The 22080-nt window shown below is 39.8% G+C and overlaps 2 protein-coding genes across 5 annotated transcripts in view; one reads left to right on the forward strand and one right to left on the reverse strand.

Moving 5' to 3' along the window:
• ncoa1 (nuclear receptor coactivator 1) overlaps positions 1-9728 on the forward strand; it is an 82598-nt gene extending 72870 nt beyond the window's left edge. For all 4 annotated transcript variants that reach the window (XM_039598837.1, XM_039598839.1, XM_039598838.1 and 1 more), the window contains 3 exons: positions 646-808; positions 920-1109; positions 1815-9728. In XM_039598837.1, the coding sequence (XP_039454771.1) occupies positions 646-808; positions 920-1109; positions 1815-1994 (533 nt within the window). In that variant the 3' untranslated portion in view covers positions 1995-9728. The remainder of the gene's footprint in view (positions 1-645; positions 809-919; positions 1110-1814) is intronic.
• Positions 9729-11122: 1394 nt separating this feature from the next.
• unc93a (unc-93 homolog A) lies at positions 11123-20581 on the reverse strand. Its single transcript, XM_031756290.2, has 8 exons — positions 20242-20581; positions 17956-18137; positions 17542-17771; positions 14303-14428; positions 13938-14149; positions 13045-13180; positions 12793-12924; positions 11123-11950 (listed from the first exon to the last, which is right to left on the reverse strand). Exons 1-8 carry the CDS (start codon positions 20329-20331, stop codon positions 11664-11666), a joined length of 1395 nt encoding a protein of 464 aa, XP_031612150.1. The 5' UTR covers positions 20332-20581; the 3' UTR covers positions 11123-11663.
• Positions 20582-22080: the final 1499 nt, after the last annotated feature.

Here is a 22080-nt window from a genome sequence, read left to right on the forward strand (position 1 = left end):
CCCCCTCCCTCTGTGTGCGTAGCCTCAGACAGGTCACAGGGTTCGTCTTGTCTTTTTCAACATACACTCCACCCTCACTCCTTACCCCAGACCAGTTTGCCTGCTAAGACCTGACCAAGAGAAAGTGTCTAGGATTAAACCCTTTCACCATATTAAGGCGGCGATTCATCCCCATGTGAAGGTTCCTTGAAGAGGACATATTCAAACCTTGTTCACAAATTGGAGGAAAAATTGGTGTGGATGCTAAACTGATCTGTTGTGATGAATAAAGAGGTGGAGCTGAAGGTGCCAATCTACCTTTCACCAGTGAAATTGTAAAAACAATTGTAGATTCAGCCAGCAGGAATGAGCTTCCTCCAAAAGTGTCTGGGCTCGCTCTTAGGTAGGTTGATGACCTCAGTCATCTGAGAGTAGAAATGCTGCTCTTCCATATTGAGTGGCTGGATAGAGGCCCTTTGTTGTGTATTTAGCTCTAAGCACATGATTATGTCTGGATTTCTGTTCGGAAGGTGTTGCCACCCACTTTGTTGGTTGGTGAATTTGATTTTGTGCCTAAGAACATTAAAACCTTTTAAAAATGGATTCACCTACATAAATATACTATGATTTCACATCTCTGAAACATCCATGTTTTCTTTGTTACAGCTGTGGTCCAGCAAGACCCACCGTTTGCTCCTGAGATGAGCCCCTCCAGCCCACTGTTATCACCTCAGAACTCCACCTCCCAGAGTCCTCTGCTTCAGCAAAATCCATCTACTGGCTACCAGTCACCCGACATGAAAGGCTGGCAACCAAGCAGCGTGGGCAGGTTAGGAGCATGCATACAGTTTATAAGGAACAAAGACATTTGCAAACATTATTAAATTAAATCTGTGAGGCCGGTTTTAACTCCCATCTCTGACTGTTTTCTGTGCCGCAGCCTGTTCAGTCAGTCAGGACAGAGTGCAGGGCAGGCGTTTGGCCAGCAGGGGGTTTATAACAACATGAGCATCACCGTTTCCATGGCCGGGGGCTCGAGTGGCGTCAGCTCATTACCTCCCATTGGGCAGTCAGTTGGCATGAACAACAGTAACCTCAGCAACGTTGGTTCAGTGTGCAGCGACCAGCAGGTCAGTGACTTTGAACCTGCCAGCCTGGACAGTTGTGTTAGTTTCATGTCCTACTGACCACCTTTCACTGCCTGGTGACTTTGTTTTTACTTTCCTCAGTGCTCTCTCTTTTTCTTAAACATGCTTTCACCCTCTGTGTTATCGTGTTTAGCGTCAGTTGTCTTTTATTTACTGTTTTACTTTGCATCGAGATATACACCCCAGTTGCATTTGCTTTGTGTTAGTTTCATTTTGTGGCTTTATTTTAGAATATGCTCATAGGATGCAGAGTTCTCCTGCCAGCTCTCCATTTAGGTCAAAGTTAAATTGCTTTTTTTTTTTCGGATTGCATCGTGTGCTCCTGAAAATGTTTAGTGAGGTTAAAAAGGTTCAGCAAATGCACCGTTTCTTTCTTGTTCTTATTAGCTTAATTGTGCAGGCTCCAACCTTTACAGAAGCTTTCTTGTTGCGAAGTTACGAACCACCTCTTTATTTTTTTAATAAATACAAATAAAAAAAAAAAAAAACACCTGTAGCCTCAACAAATGGCATAATAAACAATGCAAAGTAGTGAATAAGCAGCAGCCCTTGCACCAAACATTGCTGTTCTAATCTGTCAAAATGATTGACAACTTTTAGACTTTTCCTGACGCTGTCAGTGATGGTTCTCGCGACCTCCTTCCCTCTGTAAGCATTGCCTCGCGCTTTATTCCCGTGTTTCTGCAGGTGCAGCAGGTCCAGGTATTTGCGGACGTCCAGTGCACAGTGAACCTTGTTGGCAGTGATTCCTACCTGAACCAGGGCTCCATCGGAGCTGCGGCCTCCCAGAAGGGCCCCGGACCCCAGGGCTCCCAGAACAACCAAGCCCAGCAGAAGAGCCTCCTCCAGCAGCTGCTCACTGAGTGACACCTCCCACCTCTTCAGCTCTCCTACTCTATCTACTTCTCACTTCTACGCCTCCTCCTTGGAGGGTCGGTGCACCAGACCCATTGCTGTCTCTGTCTCACCTTTTGGATGGATCGATGTTTGGACGGCCACAGAGTAGGCTCAGAGAGGTCTGGCTGTCGGTGGTTTTCGCAGCCTAACCACTTCTGTGCTGGGGAGGGGTGGGGGTGGGGATTCAGGGCTGGTTGTTTGATGCCCAGAACATTTTAAGTCAAGACTGAAGTCAGAAGGAGCAGCAGTGTATTTAAACCTGCCTGTCTAATCTGTCTGACAACCTGTCTGTCTGCCTCAGCCTATTAAAGGCAGTGTTGTCTTGCTGCTCATTCCTTGGTGACCTACTTCCTGCTTCCTGACCCAAGAAAACAACTGCGACGTCATTGTAGTTTTGCCAAGTTTTTGTCACTGTCAAATCAGGGCCGGCCTCCTTTTTATTTGTGTTTTATATGTTTTTGTTTGGTTTTTTGTTTTTGTTTTTTTCTGATCGGACGGTTTCTGTCGAGCCGTCGAAACAGCAAGCAGCAGCAGCAGCAGCGCATCTCGGGAGCATGAGTTGCAGCATACAGCTGGGCTCAGTGTTTTAAAAGTGTTGGGATTATCCCACACAGCAGCACCTCTGGCTTTTATTTTCGTTTGTTTGTTGTTGTTTTTGTTTTTTTTCTCTGCCTGTCTCTCAGCGATGTGGGAATGTTAAGGTTTCAGACCTCTGTGGCATTGTGGGATAGAAGCTCAGTATCAGCTGGTTCTGTGACTGTCTCTCTCTATCAGCTACAGTGCCTGGTGGAAGTTTGAGTTTTTCCCAAGCTCTGCTTCTTCTTCTTCTACTTCTACTTCTTCAACATATTATTCTATTACATCATTATTTTTTTGTTTGTGTTTTGGGTTGGATTGGGGGTTTTTTGTTTAGTAGTTTTTTTGTTTTTTTTTTTAAACTTCTGCTCTCGCCGTCATCATCATCATCATCTTCACGATCATCAGAACAAGCTTTGGCAACAGCCAGGATGGATGGATGGATGGATAGATTGATGGATGGATGGATGGGAGACAGACGGGATGCTGCTCAGTTTGGAACTTTACGTGTCTTCCTCCCCTGGGAGGAGGTTTTATTTTTATTTTTCTCAAAGTATAAGAAAAAAGGACTGTTATGATTATTTAACTGTCTGTCCGTCACATTTTACCCCTCACCTCAGCAGCTGTGAATACAGAGCCCCGTTGGGTTCTCTCTCTTCTCTCTTTTTCTCTCTCTCTGTGTATCTTCATGCTATCTCTCAGCCTATCAGTGTTGTTTGCCATGTGCACCATGCAGGCGGGTAGTATTGTACAGTACAGAAGGACAAAGACTTGGGGATGAGCTCACTCTTGTAACTGCTTTCCTTTAAGAAAAAAAATGAGAAAAAACAAAGAAAAAAACAAATGTAATTAATTGATTACTCAGAAAAGCAAAACTTATATATTATAATGTGATTCGATCCAGGTTTTCTTTCCCTTTTTTTTTTGAGATTATTTTTTTTTTGGGCATCATGATATTGTAACACAGCTACATGTTGCGGTGGAGGAGGAAGACGTTATTCCAGCTTCTAAAATGTGAAAATTTTAAGCGATTTGGTTTTTGAAGAATTAAAAAAAAGGTAGATCTCGCTCCCTTTGGCGTCCCAGTCAGCACTACATGAAGCCACACTTTAAAAAAAAAATGGGTTTGATTGCTCTGCTTTCTCTCTTGTTGTAACCAGGGAGCTAGTTAGCCATCTTTTCTCGCTTTCTCCTCTTTTTTTATTCTTATGTATGTACAATACTTTCAGAAAAACTTTTCAGACAGTACATGTGTTGTAACCATTGTATAAAAAAACAAAGCATAATGATAAACTGAAACCGCGCTCTTTGCTGTGAGCCGCAGCAAACGGCACGCTTTTGGATATTGTTCCTATATAATGACATTTAAGTAGAGGCTTTAGTGATAGAAGTTCCTAACAAAGATGTGATGGATAATTGATTTAAAGCTGTCATGAATTTGAATCCAAACAGGAAGAGTTGCAAAAACATCTTTTCATTTTCTCCTCACCTCCTGGGAATCTCTTTATTGTTTTATGTTTTTTACGAGGGATTCAACCCTCTTCTCCTTTCACCTCTGGTTTCCCTGATGAAGACTTCACTCCACTGGCTACACACTCATATACAGTTTTCTGTTGACTACTGTTGCTCAGTCAGACACTGTGTCTCTCAGCGATAACAGACCTCTCGTGACAAAAAAAATTCAAATCTTAAGATGTGCTACTTACACCTTACCGGAAATTTAAGGAGAAAACCCTGCTGAGACGTTGCCTCTTAATATTCTTTACATGACTAAAATATTGTAGAGCTATAAACATGTAATATGTGGATTAGGCACCTCTTAACGCATATGATTTTTTTAAATTTGCTCCAGTCCGACACCCTTTATCCAAAGGTTTAAATTAGAGGATGCTAAACGACATTTGGAATGAGTGTAACCAAACTTAGTGGTCTTTTTCTTTTCTATTTTTTTTCTTTTTCTGTTCTTTTTTTCAAAAGTAGGGCTCGTTCTGTCGGGGAGCATCATTCGAGTTTCCTCCTGTCAAATCTGCCACGTCTCAACGCCAGCACAAATATCAGGTGCTCCCTGATTGAACCGGTCTCGGTTTATTATTTCTCTTCCTTTCTCTCGTGGAAACTCGGAGAATTGACGCGATCCGTGGAGAAGGTTTCAAATAAAGCTCACGCCCCCCACCCAGCTAACGAGTCTTCAATCTGCCGAACCCGTCGCTCACGTAGGTGATGCAGTCGCGTGGAATAGGGCTTCTTTCCTGTGTTTTTTTTCACAGAGATACTTTGCCGTATGCAACATTTTACCCAGAAAAAGAGGGGTAGTATGCAAGGTCTACATTCCACCCACCAACTTCTGAAGTGTTGAATAATGTGAGAACCACTTTGTGCTCATCTGCAACGCTCTGTGTGACTGTCTCGACGCGTTATTTGCGTGCAGAATCATGCAGTGTGCGTCCAAACAGTGGCTCAGGAAGTAAATGCAAAAACACCTCCAGTATAGAGAGGATTTCTATTTTTCTATGGATTTATTTTAAAATCATGCTAACAAGTCTTCTTTCATAAATCAAGAAGAAGCAAACATAGTACTTGGTTATCGTCAACTTTACTAACCTATATATGATGGACTTTTCTCAGAATAAGGAATAAAAGTAACTTGTATGTAAAATTAAAGCAGTGTACCAAATACAACAGTGGGGGCAAAATGTGGCAAAAACTCACCAGCAAATTTTTGTTGCTTTTGTTTTGTAAATAATGTAATTGATCAAAAAAAGTTCCAAATTTCAAATTCCTTATGTGCCACTTATCTAACTTTTGACAGTTTTTCCTATTTCGGTCCTTTGAACTGCATCGCAGTCCACAAGTAGTTAAAAATGTACTACCTCCAAACTCTTTGTCAGAGCAGGAGAAGGCAAGAAAGTTTCCCAGATTCTGGAGGAACGGAGTTAATTGATGACTTTTTATAAATGCCTGAATTCATGATCATCCTTGTGGGTTACTGTAGTAAGGAGCTCCAGCTCAATTATTTGAATGTTTGACCTCCAAACTGAGTCACTTCTCTGCCACTGTTATCAATCAGAAATTCAATGGAAACTGAAAGCAACAACATATCTCAGCCCCGCACCGCCTCAAGCCTCAGAGGATTTTAAAACCCGTTTAGACCCCCTCGAGGAGTATTTTCTAGAGAATTATTTGAATGCAGTCGCCTGACAGTCCTGCGCCACTGTTTGGACGGCAGAAGTTGCACAAAGTGGGAGGACGCACCTTTCTGAAAGGTTTCTGTCAGTGTCAGCCTTCCTCCTTTCACTTTCCTGCATGGAATAGGCATTCCTATGGAAGTGGTTTCCTCTCCAACCCTGTTCAGTGCAGAAACTCAGCAGCAGCTGTCAGCTTAACCTGCAAATAAAGAAAAATAGAAGGAAAAATATATGCCAAATACATCCAGCGCAAGGTTTTATATGCAACAGCCATTCAGTGGAAACGACAGTCCCTCCTTTGCTTCCTTTACTACCCTCCCTCCGTCGTCACTACAGGTAACAGGTACCAGGTTAGGTTCTTTTGTAACGTTGGTTTCAAGATGTCAACATGATGTATATAACAGAGAAATGTGAATATGTATTTGTTCAGAATCAAAAAAAGTAGTGCTCCGAGTTTGTGGTAAATAACTACTCGCCTCCGTCATATTTTTATTTGATTTGATTTTCTACTTTTTTTTTTAAATTTCTGATGATGTATGTATGTATATGACTATCAGTGAGTGCGTATGTATGTGTGATTAATACTGTATATCTGGTGTTCTCTAAGATGGAAGATGTCCTGTATGATTCTCTCCTTCTTCTTCTTCTTCGACTCTTTTCAACCCTGCACAGTACCTGTGGGTGTTTCAGATGACTATGCCAGAGAATGGTTTTAGCGACTGCTGAATGTGATTTTACTGAGAGAGAAGCAGTGTGGACTGGCTTTTTGTACGGGTTAATTTAAAAAAAAAAAAAGGCCATATTATTTAATTTTCTCTGTTGTCAGAAGTTTAAGCAGATCTGGGAGAGTGGAGCCTTGGTTTTATGGAGAAGCATTGCCCGGTTGAGCTGGATGTTTTATTTCTTTCTAACTGTCTGACTGATGTAGCCTCTCTTCTTCTTCTTCTTCTTCTTGCATTCATCGGTAGTAAATGACCAAAGCTTCAACACGTTTCATGGACTCATATGCAAACCTCATCGTCACTGGACACAACATAATGTAGCGGCCCCCTTTATTTGGATTTCTCTGCTGCTGCTCTGCGTGTTCGTCCCTCCTGTGGCCTATCAGCAGCGAGCTGTGTGATGTCCCAAAGTTAGGTCAGTTTTTCGAGACGTCTCCACTTTTTGCCAATGAGGTCTTTTGAGCCTGAAGTGCTATCACTCGTTTACAGGAAGAGAAAAAAAAACATTGCAACCCTTAGCTATGCACCTTACTGAAACAAGCATTTCCTCACCTTGTAGAGTTAACACTGGAGCATTTCATTTCATAGATATTTACAGTCACAACAAAATAATTTTAAAAAAGCCCACTCGATACCTGATGACCTTCACTTCTTCTTTTTTGTTTTTGGTTTTCCATCAACTGAATACTTTATACCAAACTTGAGGTGCCTCGTGTATATACTTTCTGCAGTAAAGATTGCTCCTTTGCTGTTTAACAGTAATAACCTTGTTAACCAGGGTTTTTTTAAAAACCTTTTTTCAACTTTATAAAAAAAATACTGTATAAAGAAATGACTTTTTTACACACGTAGAAGTTTAATCAGATTATTCCAGGAATTTGCAAATACAATCTAATTTTGCACTTTATATCAGATTTACTTGGAGTGAAAAGGCCATCAGTAACTGTCTCAATCAGATCAGTATTCAGAGATAGGACGTGTCCCCTGAATGTACCGAGAAGAGTTAGTCTTTAATTTGAACCTAAACAACTTCTCAGGTTCTTTGTGAAGAACTTGCCCGTAGTGGATACCCATTATCCCAAAAACTCCTGTCTGTGTCTTTCTCTGACTTGCACCAACCGATCCTCAGTGTGAATACTATGCTAATCATCTTCGGGTGACGTCCATCCCCAGGCGTACTGTTAAAAACCTCCCTCAGCTCGATTCGCAGAACATTCCTGCTCATGACCACTTTCGCCAAACTCTTTGCCATTCGCTTTCCTTTTCTTTCTCTTCACTGCTTTGTAGGTGTCATTAATGCAGCTGTGTTTTCTGTCTAAGCTACAGTGGTGACCTGACATAAATGACAGCACACTAACTGTCCCTCGTGTTTTGCTTGCCTCACGTTTTTTGTGCTGCCTGATGTTGAGTATTTAGCGGGTTCCATCTAATGTCTGCTGCGGGTAGCCACGTTCACGACCTTTAACATTTTATTCCACAAAGCAAAAGTAGGCTTTTATCAGCTTATACGTGTTCTCACTCGTCATTGGTCCAACATTTGTGCACCACTTGTACCTCTTTTCCACCAAAACAGTTCAGGTGCCTGAAGCCTCAGTTAAACAGGCCTAGAGACCGGTTGGTGACACCCTGACAACCACAGGTTGCTAGGGAAAAATCTTTACTCTCCAGCTGGTTGGCAGGTGGTTTGTGGAGGTGTAATTAGCTGTATTGAGGTGGTACTGCTCCGAAAACCTTGCAATTACTTTGATTGCTACCAGATTGTTGCAGTCGCGTGTAATTTGCATGGAAGACTTGAACTACTCTCCAAAAGTTAGTGAAACTGTGAAGAGTGCAACACAAACCAGCAACGCAGACCTTTGCCTTCAAAGTAAAAGTTGCACCTTTTGAAACATGGTGGTTGTAGTGATAAGGTGCAGCTTTTAATTTCAAGGCAGGTGTTCCGTTTCCGGCTTGTGTTGCATGTTTTCATGTCTCTCTACCGCTCTCTCAGTAGCTTGTAGACGAGTCTGTGTCTTCCATGTAAACTATGAGCAAGTTTTTGGTGCAAATCTCCACCAATCACTCACCACCCAGTTGGGGAATACTTTTTTCTTTTTTTCACCCCTAGCAATTGGTGGTTGCCAGCAGTTTTCCAGCCGTCCTCTAGTCCTGTGTGAGCCTTATCCTAAGATAGGAAGATTCCTGCTCCCAAACCCATGGGAGAGGCTACCACAAGAAATTCCTAGTAAATATGTCTCCTGTTATTTCCTTCTCATGGAAAGTATCCCACCTTCTGCCGTGTAATTCTACCTACTAAATTGGTGGTTCGGTGGAAACCAGGTCCAAGACTGTCTGTAGTTTTTATAACTCCAACTCATTCCTAATGGAGGTGTTCAAAACTTTTAAAAAAACTACCACGCTATCAGCTGTCAGGTATTGTAAGCGCTGCCTTATTGGGTCTGAGGTTGGACATGGTTCATAGGCTTGTAATTTACTCACCACTCTGTTGTTTTTGGGGGGCGTTGATGCTTTCTCTGGAGAATTTCAGTTAAAATAAAGACCAAGGTTCCACTTTCTCCCTTGTACAAATTAATATAAATAAATATATATATAAATATATATTATACATTTTACTCATTTTGTCCAGTTTTGTATATTACACTCATGTAAAGTTTGTTTTTAAAGAGGCATCGGAGCAGCTATTACAAGACAATATGAGTGACAATGTTCATCTGGGAGAATTTTATGCATGTTATATTTTCTCCTCCTCTTCTCTCTTTGTCTCTTTTAATGCCCCTCAGCCCCTCCTCTTCAGGTGTGTAACGTGAATATAAAGAAATCTACCTTTTCTTTGGAATGTTGTAGACAATCAGTCTCAGGCCGGGTCCAGTCCCTGCAGGGAGTGAGAGCCCTGTAGGCTAACAGACAAACAAAACTTTCTTTTCTTTCTTTTCTTTTTTTGTTTTTGTTTGTTTGACAATTAAAAACTCTATTTGCATCTACTGGAAGTCTAAAATTTGGAGGTTTGTTCATTCATATGTTCGTGGCTGCTCAAGTTTACACACACACACACACTTCTCTACTACACTCAAAACACAAACACCTCGTGCATTTGATCCCTCTGCTTTTTTTCCAAGGTGAGGATGCCAACCTTGAGGAAATGATGCTTTGACTAACAAATCTATAACATCTATGAATGTGGGAATGCAACACATTGCAATAAAAGCACCATTTGAAATGCAGCGTGTCACTCCTGTATGTTCTTTATCTCCCAGAAATTGGAAGGTTGTTTCTGAGATTTTGCTAAACCAGTTTGCAGATGATGGTCTTGTTTATTAGCCCATACTACCAGCTACGCTAATGAACCACTGTGCATTTAATGGAAACAAAGAGCAAAATTGCACTAAACTAGGGCACGGAAGTGCAGTTTTAATAATAAAATAGAAAAAAGTTATTTAGCATTGTGACAGGAAGAATTCTGGTGTGTGAATGGGTGGATGACTGAATGTGTAAAGCGCTTTGGGGTCCTTAGGGACTAGTAAAGCGCTATACAAATACAAGCCATTTACCCTTTACCATTTCTGAGCCCCACTTATAGTTTGGTAACAATGGTATCACTTTACTCGTTACAAGACAGTCGTCTTCAAGTTTACATAGACACATCGTGGACATGAATGTCGTGGTAATTTTGGACTTTTATGTCTTTCATCTGTTCTTTTTCCAGGGTGAAATTATAGTACAGCATATATCTTTAATGGCCTAAAAAATACAAGAATTGTTCACACAGGTTTGGAGTAAATCCCAAATAAACTCACAGGGTCAAATATATACACATTTTAATAAGTGGTGCAGAAGGTTCTACAATGTGTTTTTTAGTTTGGTCAAAGTCTATTCTTGTTAGTGATAACATTTGACTACAACTGGTAGTTTCTCTTTACCATCATAAAAAGTCCAAGGAACTCTGTGAGGATCTAAGAAGGAGAAATGTAGATTTACACAAGTTAGAAACGTTTCTTGGAACCATTTCTAATTGACTGCAGAATCCAGCATCGCCCGTTTAGAAACTGTACGAAATGTATTCAGATGTGTGACCACCTTGCTAAGGTGTGAAAGAAAAACCTCAGATAAAAGGAATTTGGTTAGGTTGTTCAGGAACCACTAAGGCTCAATTTTGCCATGAACTGGAATACCAGCACCACTGTCCTCAGTGGACTGTGTTCAGTCTATAGTTAGAACCTGCAAGTGCAGTGTAGCTTTCTGCCATAGTCCAGAAACATGCATATAAGGTTAACTGGTGATTCTCAACTGGCTGTGGGAACATGAAAGGTTGGCTCTTTTCTGTTAGCCGTGTGATAAGTCACTGATTTCTAGTGAGCTCTCTTGTCTCTTAATACCCAAACTGTCCATATATGATCAACCCATCACAGGCCATACTGATTGCAGAGCTTCTGTGCTGGACTTTAGACTCTCCAGGACCTCAGGGGCTGACAGTGGTCATATTGGTCTTTGACCATTTCTTCCAGCTCACCCTAATGAATCAGTGAGTGTTGTGTTGAATGCTGTTCTTGTGGCAACGTCTCTCTGTCCTATTTCTTCCTTAACATCTACAAAGTCATAGGAACTTTACAACACTGGCAACTGTTAAAATAACAATTTAATCAGGTATTTTTCAAACATCTCACAGGTATGATTTCACTTAATTCACTGTATATAGTAGAATAACTTACGAAAACAGGAAATGATACTGCTCTGTGTGCAATCACTGGTCACATCCTCTTACAGCAACCGTAAATGACAATAGAAAAAGGCAGTTAAACAAAGTGGATAAGATTGCACGCACAAATTGCTCAACATTTAGCCGACATAGATACTGAAGATTGAAGCACATGAATCATGACAACAGTGTCGTGCCAACCAAACAAACTGTTTCAAACAGAAGCTACAAAGCTGGCCTTATTTACAAAAAAAAAAAAAAAAAGCAAGACATTATAGTTTGTGTTGCTTTACCACAAGGAAGAAAAGAACAAAGTCAGTGTCTGGTAAAGTTCAACAGACGTGGGCTCATTACTTACTGCACCTCTACAATCACATCGTGCGTTTACAATGGCATTCATTCGATTTTAACTTTAGGCATCACCAATAGACCCCTGACAGGAGGCATGCTGAACTTTGTGTTTCTACAAGTGTGTCTGGCAGATGATGTCCTCGTTTGCTTTGATGACTTCTTTGTGATTTTGGTAGGCTCCTTCTTCAATGGGTTCCGTTGGATGCTTGTGTTCATGGTACTCCACTATCGGGTAAGTGATGGCGGTGACCACCAGCACGGCCAGCACGATGTACAGTTTATACTCCAGGCATAAGAACGTGCTGTAGGCAAAGGCGATGACAAAACCCAACGACTCCCACATCCGGTAGTTTGCAAACGCCGCCTCTTTTTCCCGCGGGAAGAGGATGCCGTAAAGAGCTGTGAGACAAGGGGATAGGGACGCCAAGAGAAGGTAATTAAGTCCACGCAATAAAGGCAGTGACTGCCAGTAAGGCTTATAGCCTTTATTTCTACCTGTAATTGTTTCTGCAGCTGTAAATGTCTATTTGGACTGGCTTTAAACTCCTGTGTCGTCAGGTCATGTTACAGAGTAACGCTGGGGTAATGTAACAAATTACTCTCTCCAATGAGTAATTAAGCAATTTACTGCGTTACATTTAAGAAAAATAACACGTTTTATTTAACGCTTTAGTTTTTTTAAGTAATGACCCTTATGGCACTTATAACAATGGATTCAGTTTCTATGTCTGAAGAGCAAAGACAACGTACGGTGTTTTAAATAGCCACCAGGGGGCGTAACCTGTGTGTGCAGAAGGACTTTCAATCCTATGAAAGTCTAGAGGAAAACCACCTTCTGAATGAGCATGTAAATATTTTCCTGATAAATCACGCTTGGGAGTCATACTGAATGAACTTTAAAGTTCATTTTGTTACCATCTCTATGTCCACAGAAAATTTAGTTTACACTGGTTTAAGGTTCACGATTTCAGAGTGCACACTGCAAAACAGCATCTCAGGGGAGAGCCAGCAACAGCATGTTATCTTGAAGGGGAGATCAGCTAGATTTTTGCTAATTTTAGGCTTAAGTTTGAGTTTTTTTAACTAAAAAAAAAAAATCAGAAGACAAGACAAGGCAAGACAACATTTCTAATTCAGTCAACTGCATGTGCGTGCATTATAATGAAGGCAGGCCGTTATTGAAATCCTCATTTCTGGGTGTACCTGTTAGTTGCCCCAGGTGGGCTGATTGGGTTCCTTACCATTAGTCTGGGTTTGCCAGATAGCATCTGACAAACCCCACAGAGCAGGAAACACAAAAAACACAGCAAGCTGGTCACGATGAGGCCTCCAGTACAAGAGAGCAATGATGCAGCTCAAGTTCGTCAGTGCAGCTGAAAGTGGAAAGGAAAATAATAAAAGAGGCGAGAAATGTATTAATATGAACATCAACAACAAAACAAAAACAGCAGTGAACGGTCTTTAATTATTATATTTTGTTAAAAAGGTTTTACCCAGGGCAAAGAGTGGAGCTCTTCCAGTGTACCGGGCGAGTCTCCCAAAGAGAATTGAACAAAGGGAATTGGAAGCTCCAAAACACATCATTACAAAACCAACATAATGGATCCCCAAAGCACAAGTCACGTAGTTCTGCGAAGAAACACAGCAGACATTTATAAGGCCTCACGTCTTATCATTAATGCTGTTGACAAAATTGGTAACACCTGGATAAGCAGTGGGCTGTGCGTGTTTTCAAAGAAAGTGTTAGTTCAGAGGAATGAATGGCTTTCCCAGGGTAAATTAGCATCAGAACAAACTACAAGGCTTCTGGAACGATGTTCTTCGGAGAGATGAAACCAAAGAGGAAACGTTTGGGCATAATGTCCGCTATCACGTTTGGTGAAAACCAAATACAACACATCAGCACAAACACCTCATACCAAGTGTGAAGCACGGTGGTGGAGTGGTAATGATTCTGGCTTGTTTTGCAGACACAGGACTTGGGCACATTGCCGTCATGTATACTGAAATATTCTGGAATCAATTTGAGGGCATGTATCTGACAGCTAAACTAGGCTGAAATTGTGTCATGCAACAGAACAATAATGCCAAGGACAGAACCAAATGTACAAAAAAATGGTTAAAAAAAGAAAAGAATCAAGGCGCACAGTCAAAGTCAGACCTGAACCCAGGTCATTGTTGCTGACTTCAGTTAATTGGAGATAATGTATCTGTATTCAGGAGTGGGACCACACCTCCCTACACACCCCTTCTGGTTTTCCATCGATATGACCCCCCAATTCAAGTTGTACTTAGGCTAATATATCAAATCCTTTTATTTAACTATATGACTTAATGAAAACTGCACTAACACATGAGAGCCTTCATCTTTTGGAGCTCTCCTTACCTTGGTGTACTCCCCTGAAAGGAAGCTCTGTTCAAAGCCGCTGTACATGGTGAGTGGGATGAGCGTCACCAGCCTCCAGTCCTTCAGGAGCCTGAATGTTGCCAAGAACGTGTGGCAAAACGGCTGCTGGCTACCGCGAAACTCGCTGGCCTGCTCGCGGTCGATGTTGTCCAGAAACACCGCCACGATCAGGATGGCCAGCACACCCACGCCTGCCACACACAAAGAACAGTGATTCAGAAGACAGCTGCAATATGTTAGTCGCACCATGGCGAGCGGTTGTATGGTTATATAATTTCTTTGCTTCAAAGTTTGGCTGATTGCTGATTAGCTAACACCCTCATTCAGGTGATTGGAAACTTTACCGATGTAGCTTCCGACGAGCGTCCACACCAGTTTCTGCTCAGGCCTGGTGGTGTTCCCATAAGCAGTGACATTAAGGCCGCAGTCGGCTGCTCCACAGCTATCCAGCTGCTCCTGTGGGATGTCAACTGTCAGAAAAAATATACAGTTTGTTTAAGCGAATATATCACATGACCAACAGAAAGAATGCAGAGAGAAACATGATGCAGTTGTGGTTTTTTTGTTTGCACTTTGCTAAAAATAATAATAATAATCGCCCTTTCTGTTCATCAAGGCTGATTCAGTGTTACCTTACAATGTAAAGCTCTTTAAGGCAGCTGTTGAATTTAAACCCACAGCTGCACTGTGAATGTAAAATCACCGTTTTCCTTGTTTATGTGACGCACATGCTAAGAACACGTGCGGGTGAAGTAAGAGGCACATTTTATAGCCCAGCTTTTACACGCTCACTGTAGTCCTTGAAACATCCCAGTCACGCCTTTTCTTGACTTTGTGATCTTTTCCGCCAAGGTCGAGGAGACGGCGCTAGGAAAAGGTGGATGTCTGACCCACGCTCATTGCCTTGCCTCTCCCCTTGTTAGCTGTCAGATTGTCTGTTTGCGCTCAGTTTGTCCTCCTCTTGTTCCTCACGCCCCCCCTTTGATTCATGTTTTGTTTGGAGTCAGTATATCCCTGTTTTCTTTAACTTTTTTCCTTATTTTTTTGGAGGGCTCAGACACTAAAATCTTTACTTTTTTATTTGATCTAACTCAGTCCAGTGTCCCTAAAATACCAATGATACAAAAGAATCTCTCAATTTTTTGTACTGGAAGTGTATTGGATTGTACTGGACACTTGGAATTGAAGTTTAGATGAGACTTCTGTTGCAAATTGTTGGTAGAACGGCCAAGTTTACTTATTTTAGTCGATCAGCACGTTTAAACTGTAAAACTATAAAGATTTTGTTGCTGATAGTTTAGTTTAAAAAAGTTTGTATCTAAACAGTGTCCCAAAGTAAGACGGAAATAAAACTGGAATAAATGTCTCTGTGGAGTCATTCTTCCAAGAAAGTCTCCTTTTAAACTGATAAGCAGAGAGTATTGACGCCATAAAGTAACATACTGCATACCTGGCAACTTTAAACACACCTTTTTTCATACCGTCCTTTAATTGAGCCATAAAATGATTGTAAGACATCTCTTAGACCTTGTTCAGTGATGATCTGAAGCTGGCAGCAACACAAGAGACCAGTACAATCCAAATCCATCAGGCACTGCGATGGCAGAGCGCCACATGGGCCTCTTTGCTTGTGGACACTCACGTTCATGTCTTTGGTACATGTCAGCCTCTTTGGCCTGGTGTGAGTTTGCACACTTCCTGTTTGTCCCCAATTCTAAAAACTGCACTTAAAGAATTAAAAGTAACAGCAGAGGAAGAGCACATCTTCCCCTGCAGAGTGTTGTGGGTTTAAATCCAGGCTGGGGCCTTCCCGTGTGTGCATGGGCTCGTTCCAGGTATTCTGATTTCCTCCCACAGTCCAAAGGCATGAATGAGGTTAGGTTAATTGGTGGCTGTAGGTGTGCTTGCCCTGCAGCAAACTGGTGACCAGTCCAGGGTTTACTGTACTCCAACGATTTAAGAAGCAGTATAGAAATACAGATGGAAGCTAAATGGTTTGTAATCATACATTTAAATTGACCAAGAGTTACTTAATGTTCAGCCTGAATTTTAAAGACCTCCAGGTCTTTGGAGCATGCACCTTCATTAGAGCATCACTGGCTACAACGTGATCTTGGCTGTGAGCTAAACTGCAGCACTGAGTCACCGAGCCTGCTGGCAGCTGGAAACACGTCGACAGGGTAAAAGACAAACTGAGCGTAACGTCTGATTCTGGCACAAATCGGAAGTTTCTCAGAGCTTTTGACGAAGCTATGCACAAGCAGCAGCCAAATTGGGTCATGTTGAGTTTCTAGATTTGTAGCGTTTGACTATAAAAACATGTCAGTCACTACCTGCACTGCCTTAAGCTAAACGTGTCAAATCTGAATTTGTAAAACGATTTTTAAACCTGTATTTACATCTTTTTAAACTCTAAAAGTCAAGCAATTTTGGAGGGGTTTGACTGTTTCTTGCAGGCGCAGAAGCCTCAACATTATACACAAGTACCTTAAGAAAAGATTTGCTAGTGTAAAACTCAGATATGCAGGGCTACCTGCTGTGGTGACTCACTTTTTTGTTTGTTTGTTTGTTTGTTTATCACTGTAAATTGTGATTTTTAATGATTGTAAGTCAAGCCAATCCCCAGGCTAACATTTGTTGCTAAGCTGTCTCTCCTTACACTCCTAAAATAACACCTCATGTCACATCAGTGAAAATCCTCACTCATTTCCAGTATTTTTATTCCTGGTCTCTCTTATAGTAGCTTTGCATGAGTCACATTAAGGACAATCACAAGCGGTTTTGAACAGTAAGTGGGCGTGGCTTCTCTGCTTCGGCTCACAGAGGTTACGTATACATACGCTGATCTCATCATTTCTCACACTGGGGGCCGTTGCGTTATTAATATGATGTATTCTCAATTCAAACCGAAAGGGTCACTTTTAGTGAAACCTGTTTCCTATTTCCTTGAAGAAAAAAAAAATTAGAGTAACAGGCTTTGAGGTACACCGTGTCTCCGATGTGTTACTTAATCAGCAGTGGCATTTAAGTGGCTGTGCACACAGTGGATCAGCTGCTGTAGGTGCCGTGATTTAGTAACATGTCAGAGTCTCTAAAAATAATTCCCAGTCCAAAGCCAGAGGGCGATGTGTAGTGACCTCTATCCTTTATATATGGTCTATGGTTCAGCTCTGAGAAAAAAAATAGTAAAGCTGTTTTTGTTTTTTAATAGAAACTGTGCACTGAACATGTCATTTGTTATTTGTAATGGCGGTTTAATACTGCAGGGTTTGTATATGGAACAATGCCGATAGGCTTGCCCATCGAATGAGAGAAAATACTTCATAAATAATACTTTCAAATACTTGAAACCCCGCTGCACACGTAAACATTTCAATGATAAATAAGGAAAATGTGGCAAAATGTTGCACGCTGTTTTCAGGCTTACTACTGAGGAATTAAACTTACTGGTATAAACAAATAAAACTGCACATTGCAACCCCAAAAAGTTAACATTGTACAACTTTCAATGCACATTTAATGAGGCAGTTAAACCAATTCTGGTTCAATTTAATCAAAATGTGACCACTTTTCTGCTGCCTACCAATAGCTGTGTCCTGTCCAAAGATAAGCGAAGACATCAGGTTTCCCCAAACAGCAGAAGACTGGAAGATGAAAAAGAAGATGCCGAAATAGTAGTTGATCACGTCAGAGCCCTTTTTGTTGTCTTTGGCGGCCTGCACGTTCCCAGAGATGGTCAGGTAGGTGCATTTAGCCGACCACAGAGGAGAGCCACCCAACCCCAGGATCACTGAGGTGGGGATGAGAGTGTACCTGTGTGAGAGAGCAAAGCAACACTTGGTCAAGACTTTTTATTAGCCAATGAAGTTATTGGACAAGACGTGTTGCAGTTGGGCATCTTATTACAAAAATAGTCTTTAATAACAGACATTAAAAGATTACAACCCCAATTAGCCTCATTCATTTATTGTTTTTAATTGATTGTCTGGTTGATTACCATCCTGGGTAGAGGTTTCCAAACGAGTAGGACACGTAGCAGGCCATGCTAACCACAATGGTCCATTTACAGCCCAGGTTTTTGATCATGATGGGAGGCAGGAACATGGAGGAGACGATGATGGCGGCGTAGATGACGCTCAGAGAGGCCACGCCCATCCCCTCCGCTGCATTCAGACTGCTCTGCACAGAGAGCAGAAACACTATTAGTGTTGATCAGAGGTTCAATGTTAGGAAGTCGACTGCACTATAATCAAAAGAAAACCGTTTTTCTAAAAGTAGACAGAGTATTTTTTATATGCTCAAAATATTTTTAAATATAGTGAGCCGGCGGATTTACACACAGAATAAGTGTTTAAGATTCGTGCTTGGACTTTTGAGTGGTGTAAGGATTTCACATAATGCAGCATTGTGTATAAACAAGGATGTTTCAGCTTTGATATGTAGCCCAATCTATGTCTCATAAGCTTTGGGAAACACTTTGAATTATTATTACTGTTACACTGACCTACATACTGATAATTACATAATAATTACACAATATCAGCATCAGTGTGTAGAGCAAGTTGATCATTAAAGGTGGCAATATTGGTGTAATATTATGTAAAGACTGATTGTGATTTGAAAGTTAATTAGATTTCATTCATGATTGTATTTGTATAAAATATTTGTGTATGTATATATATATATATATATATATATATATATATATATATATATATATATATATATATATATATATATATATATATATATATATATATATATATATATATATATATATATATATATATATATATATATATATACATATGTATGTATGTATATATATATATATGTATGTATATGTATATATATATATATATGTATGTACATATATATATATATATGTTTGTATGTATGTGTGTATATATATATATATATATATATATATATATATATATATATATATATATATATATATATATATATATATATATATATATATATATATATGTGATTTATGCCACGTGCTTATAGCTGTCAAGTTTTTTATTTTATCTAGAGTACTTCTAGTGTGTGTACAGATAATTATGTTTAAAGTAAACAGAAAACTGTTTAATTTACACTTTACTTTAAAACTGTCCAGCTCTCAACATACAACAGAAATATGGAATTTTTGTAGATATAATATGTACGGATGTGAAAGTTTTTATAGTTTATAACAAATTCAGGTATTTAAAATATGTTATGTGTTCATATATTTATGAGCACATAAAATATATGTTTATTAGAGTATGTATGGGTAATTGCCACATTATCCATACATGCATATTTATTATATGCATATAATCTAAATAAATAAATAAAAATAAAAATTAGAAATGTTTTGGTTTTTGCTCGCATCATTTTTATAGATAGAAGATCCTATTTTTATGTTAAAAATACAAAGAAAGTTCTGTTACTATCAACCCCTTAATTTCAAACAAATGTAGTAATACAGATAATTGCAGTTCTGATATTACAATAAAAATATTCAGTACATTAACAAAAGTAATATCTTTGTTTATGTATTTAAAGGTTTTGAACAATTATTTATGATTACCATATTTTATTTGCATTTTTATTTGTATTTTTTTAAAAAAAAAAAATTTCAACTTTGTTTATTTTTTTTAATTTATTTTCGAGCTCAACAGACTGGCGGCCTGTCCAGAGTGTACCTTGCCTCTCGCCCTATGGCAGCTGGTAGAGGATGCAGAATGGATTGTTATTATTATAATATTAGTAGTAATAGTAATAGTAGTGATAGTAGTAGTATCAATATATTATGAGTTATGCGTGCATGTGGAAATACAGAAATGAAAAGATTTTTCCAAATTAATCATACATGTGAAGAGTGTGAAGTTTTACCAGGAAAAGGGAAAAAAAAAACTACAATTATTAGCATACTATGTGCACCATTAATATTATACCAATATTTATATTTGGTAGCACCATTGTATTGTTCAGCTGTGATATAATAATCAAGAAAATAACAATACAATTAATCCAGAATAGATTACTGGCACAATTTGTTGACTATAGGTATGCAATTTAACATCTCATATTCAGTTAGTATGAATACATTCTTTGATGCTCTAATAATAATTCAATGAAATCCAGCACTGACTGACAAACATGACCGGTAATTATAGACATATGGAAAACTTGTAAAAGTAAATTATTCCTTGGTCCTTTCAACTGTGGAAGGAAAAATCATGCCTTTTTCCCTCCTTAACAAGCAGTAGATTGTAAATCTTCCACCTACCTGCAAACTCTGCAGACCTCCATAAGCCGTGAACAGGGACAGAAACCCAATTGAGACCACCAGCACATTCTTGAAGTTGCGGCTGATCATGGCTGCTTCTTTAAAAGTATATTTAACAAAACAAAAAACCTTCTCAGACCATTAACCTTTAAAAAACAAAGAAAAAGAAGATAAGTTAGGTTTTTGTATTTGTTTTTTTGTTTTGTTTTTTAGATTCGTGGCTCCATGCAGCAGCTGCACAGAGTGAAGTCAGAGGTTGCTCACTGCTGAAGGTATTTCTGATAAACCTTTACACTGGAAATAACTGAGAACAAAGTCCAGCCCTCTCTCTGTCACACACACACACACTCACGCCCATACACCCACACATTAAGCATGTTTTTGGAGACAACTATATATTGCATTTCTTATCGTGTTGGCCTCAAAATATGGTGCAATTTGCTCACATATCAAGCTCATATATCAGACTGCCCTTCTTTAACTCCTGCACTTTCTCTGAGTCATCGCACATGTTTTGGCTGTAATTGTTGATCATTACTACTTTAAAGCTTCCTTCTTCTCACTCAACCCCTCTTCCTCCTTCTTTTTAGTTTCTTTTAAGACCTTGAATCCAGACTCATTGTGTTTACTTACACCATACATACATACAGGAGCAGTGGCCACAGAACAAAGGTTTACAGTGTGTTATCTCATTCTTTACTTTTATGAACGTACAAGACATCTTTTTCTTTTCACAGCATGACAGCTTGTTGGGGGGGTTTTTACAGGAAAACCCAGGGACACAGCAGTCCCCTCTGTTATCCCAGCTGTACCCAAAGAGAAATAAACTCTAAACCGGCCAGTGAGTGCACGCAGATCATTTAATTTGTGTAGCTTTTGGTGAAGTTTTTTGTGTCTTGTGATGGTCAAAAAGCTGCTTCACAGGCTCCTGGAGTGATGCGTCGGGGCTGATTTGACAAATGAAACTTCTGTCTGGATTATCTGCTGTTTATTTAAAGCTATCAGAAGGGATGGCAGATTACAGGTGGAACAGTTTGAGACTAATCATATGAGCCACCTCTAAGAAACAGCTGTTTGAAACTATTCATATCTCTACAGATAAAGTGTTGGGTGGTGTTGGCCTAATAACGACAGATGTAGGTCACACACGGCGCTACACAGATCTGGAGCTTTTTCACTGCTTATTGGATATCGGGCTATCACGGCTTGGATATTGGGAAACATGCTTTCTTGCCTGTGTTCTGCAGAGGGTCTTGTCTGGATCTGTCTTAAGTTAAACAGATTTTTCAACCCTTTTGATTTGCATGCAGGACTCCCTGCAGTGTGTGTTTGGTTTTGCTTTTTAATATTTTAAGGTCCTCAATACACAATACAATACACACACACAAAACCATTATTATAAAATGTTTGGGAAAAAGCTTGGCTTGGTTAAAAAGGTCCCAGTTTAGATTAAAATAGAGCTTTTCTCCAGGCCTTATGCCAGATGGCGACAGCTGTGTCTACAAAAAGACTTCTGATCCTGTAGAAGTCTGCGAGAACACGGCTTTCTGTCTTTGCAAACACTTTAATGCTGAGTTTATGTTGAATAAAAAATGACATTTGTTTTGAAAATCTTTTTCATATTGTGTTTCAAATTGTTGTATTATGTGTGATATGAAGCCACATGCTCATTGGCTAACGAGCTGTCAATCACAAGTCATTGACTTCACTTTGGTTTAGTTGGGGGGGGGGCACAAGACGCACAAGAGTTTGTGAAACAGTCACAATAAGTCATTCAAATTTTTCATTTTTCATGTCTTTTCTGTAGGAGAGCATGAAGCTGTAAGATTGTCCATTTCA

Source organism: Oreochromis aureus, linkage group 15, assembly GCF_013358895.1.
Source record: "Oreochromis aureus strain Israel breed Guangdong linkage group 15, ZZ_aureus, whole genome shotgun sequence".
In the NCBI taxonomy this organism is placed as follows: domain Eukaryota; kingdom Metazoa; phylum Chordata; class Actinopteri; order Cichliformes; family Cichlidae; genus Oreochromis; species Oreochromis aureus.

What these genes read in the sequence shown, in the direction of transcription:
- unc93a (XM_031756290.2), bottom strand. Translation starts at nt 20,331, where the DNA reads ATGATCAGCCGCAACTTCAAGAATGTGCTGGTGGTCTCAATTGGGTTT. An exon ending in GAGGTCTGCAGAGTTTGCAG is followed by an intron (nt 18,138 to 20,241) that starts GTAGGTGGAAGA and finishes CTCTCTGTGCAG; the next exon opens with AGCAGTCTGAATGCAGCGGA. An exon ending in GGAAACCTCTACCCAGGATG is followed by an intron (nt 17,772 to 17,955) that starts GTAATCAACCAG and finishes TCTCTCACACAG; the next exon opens with GTACACTCTCATCCCCACCT.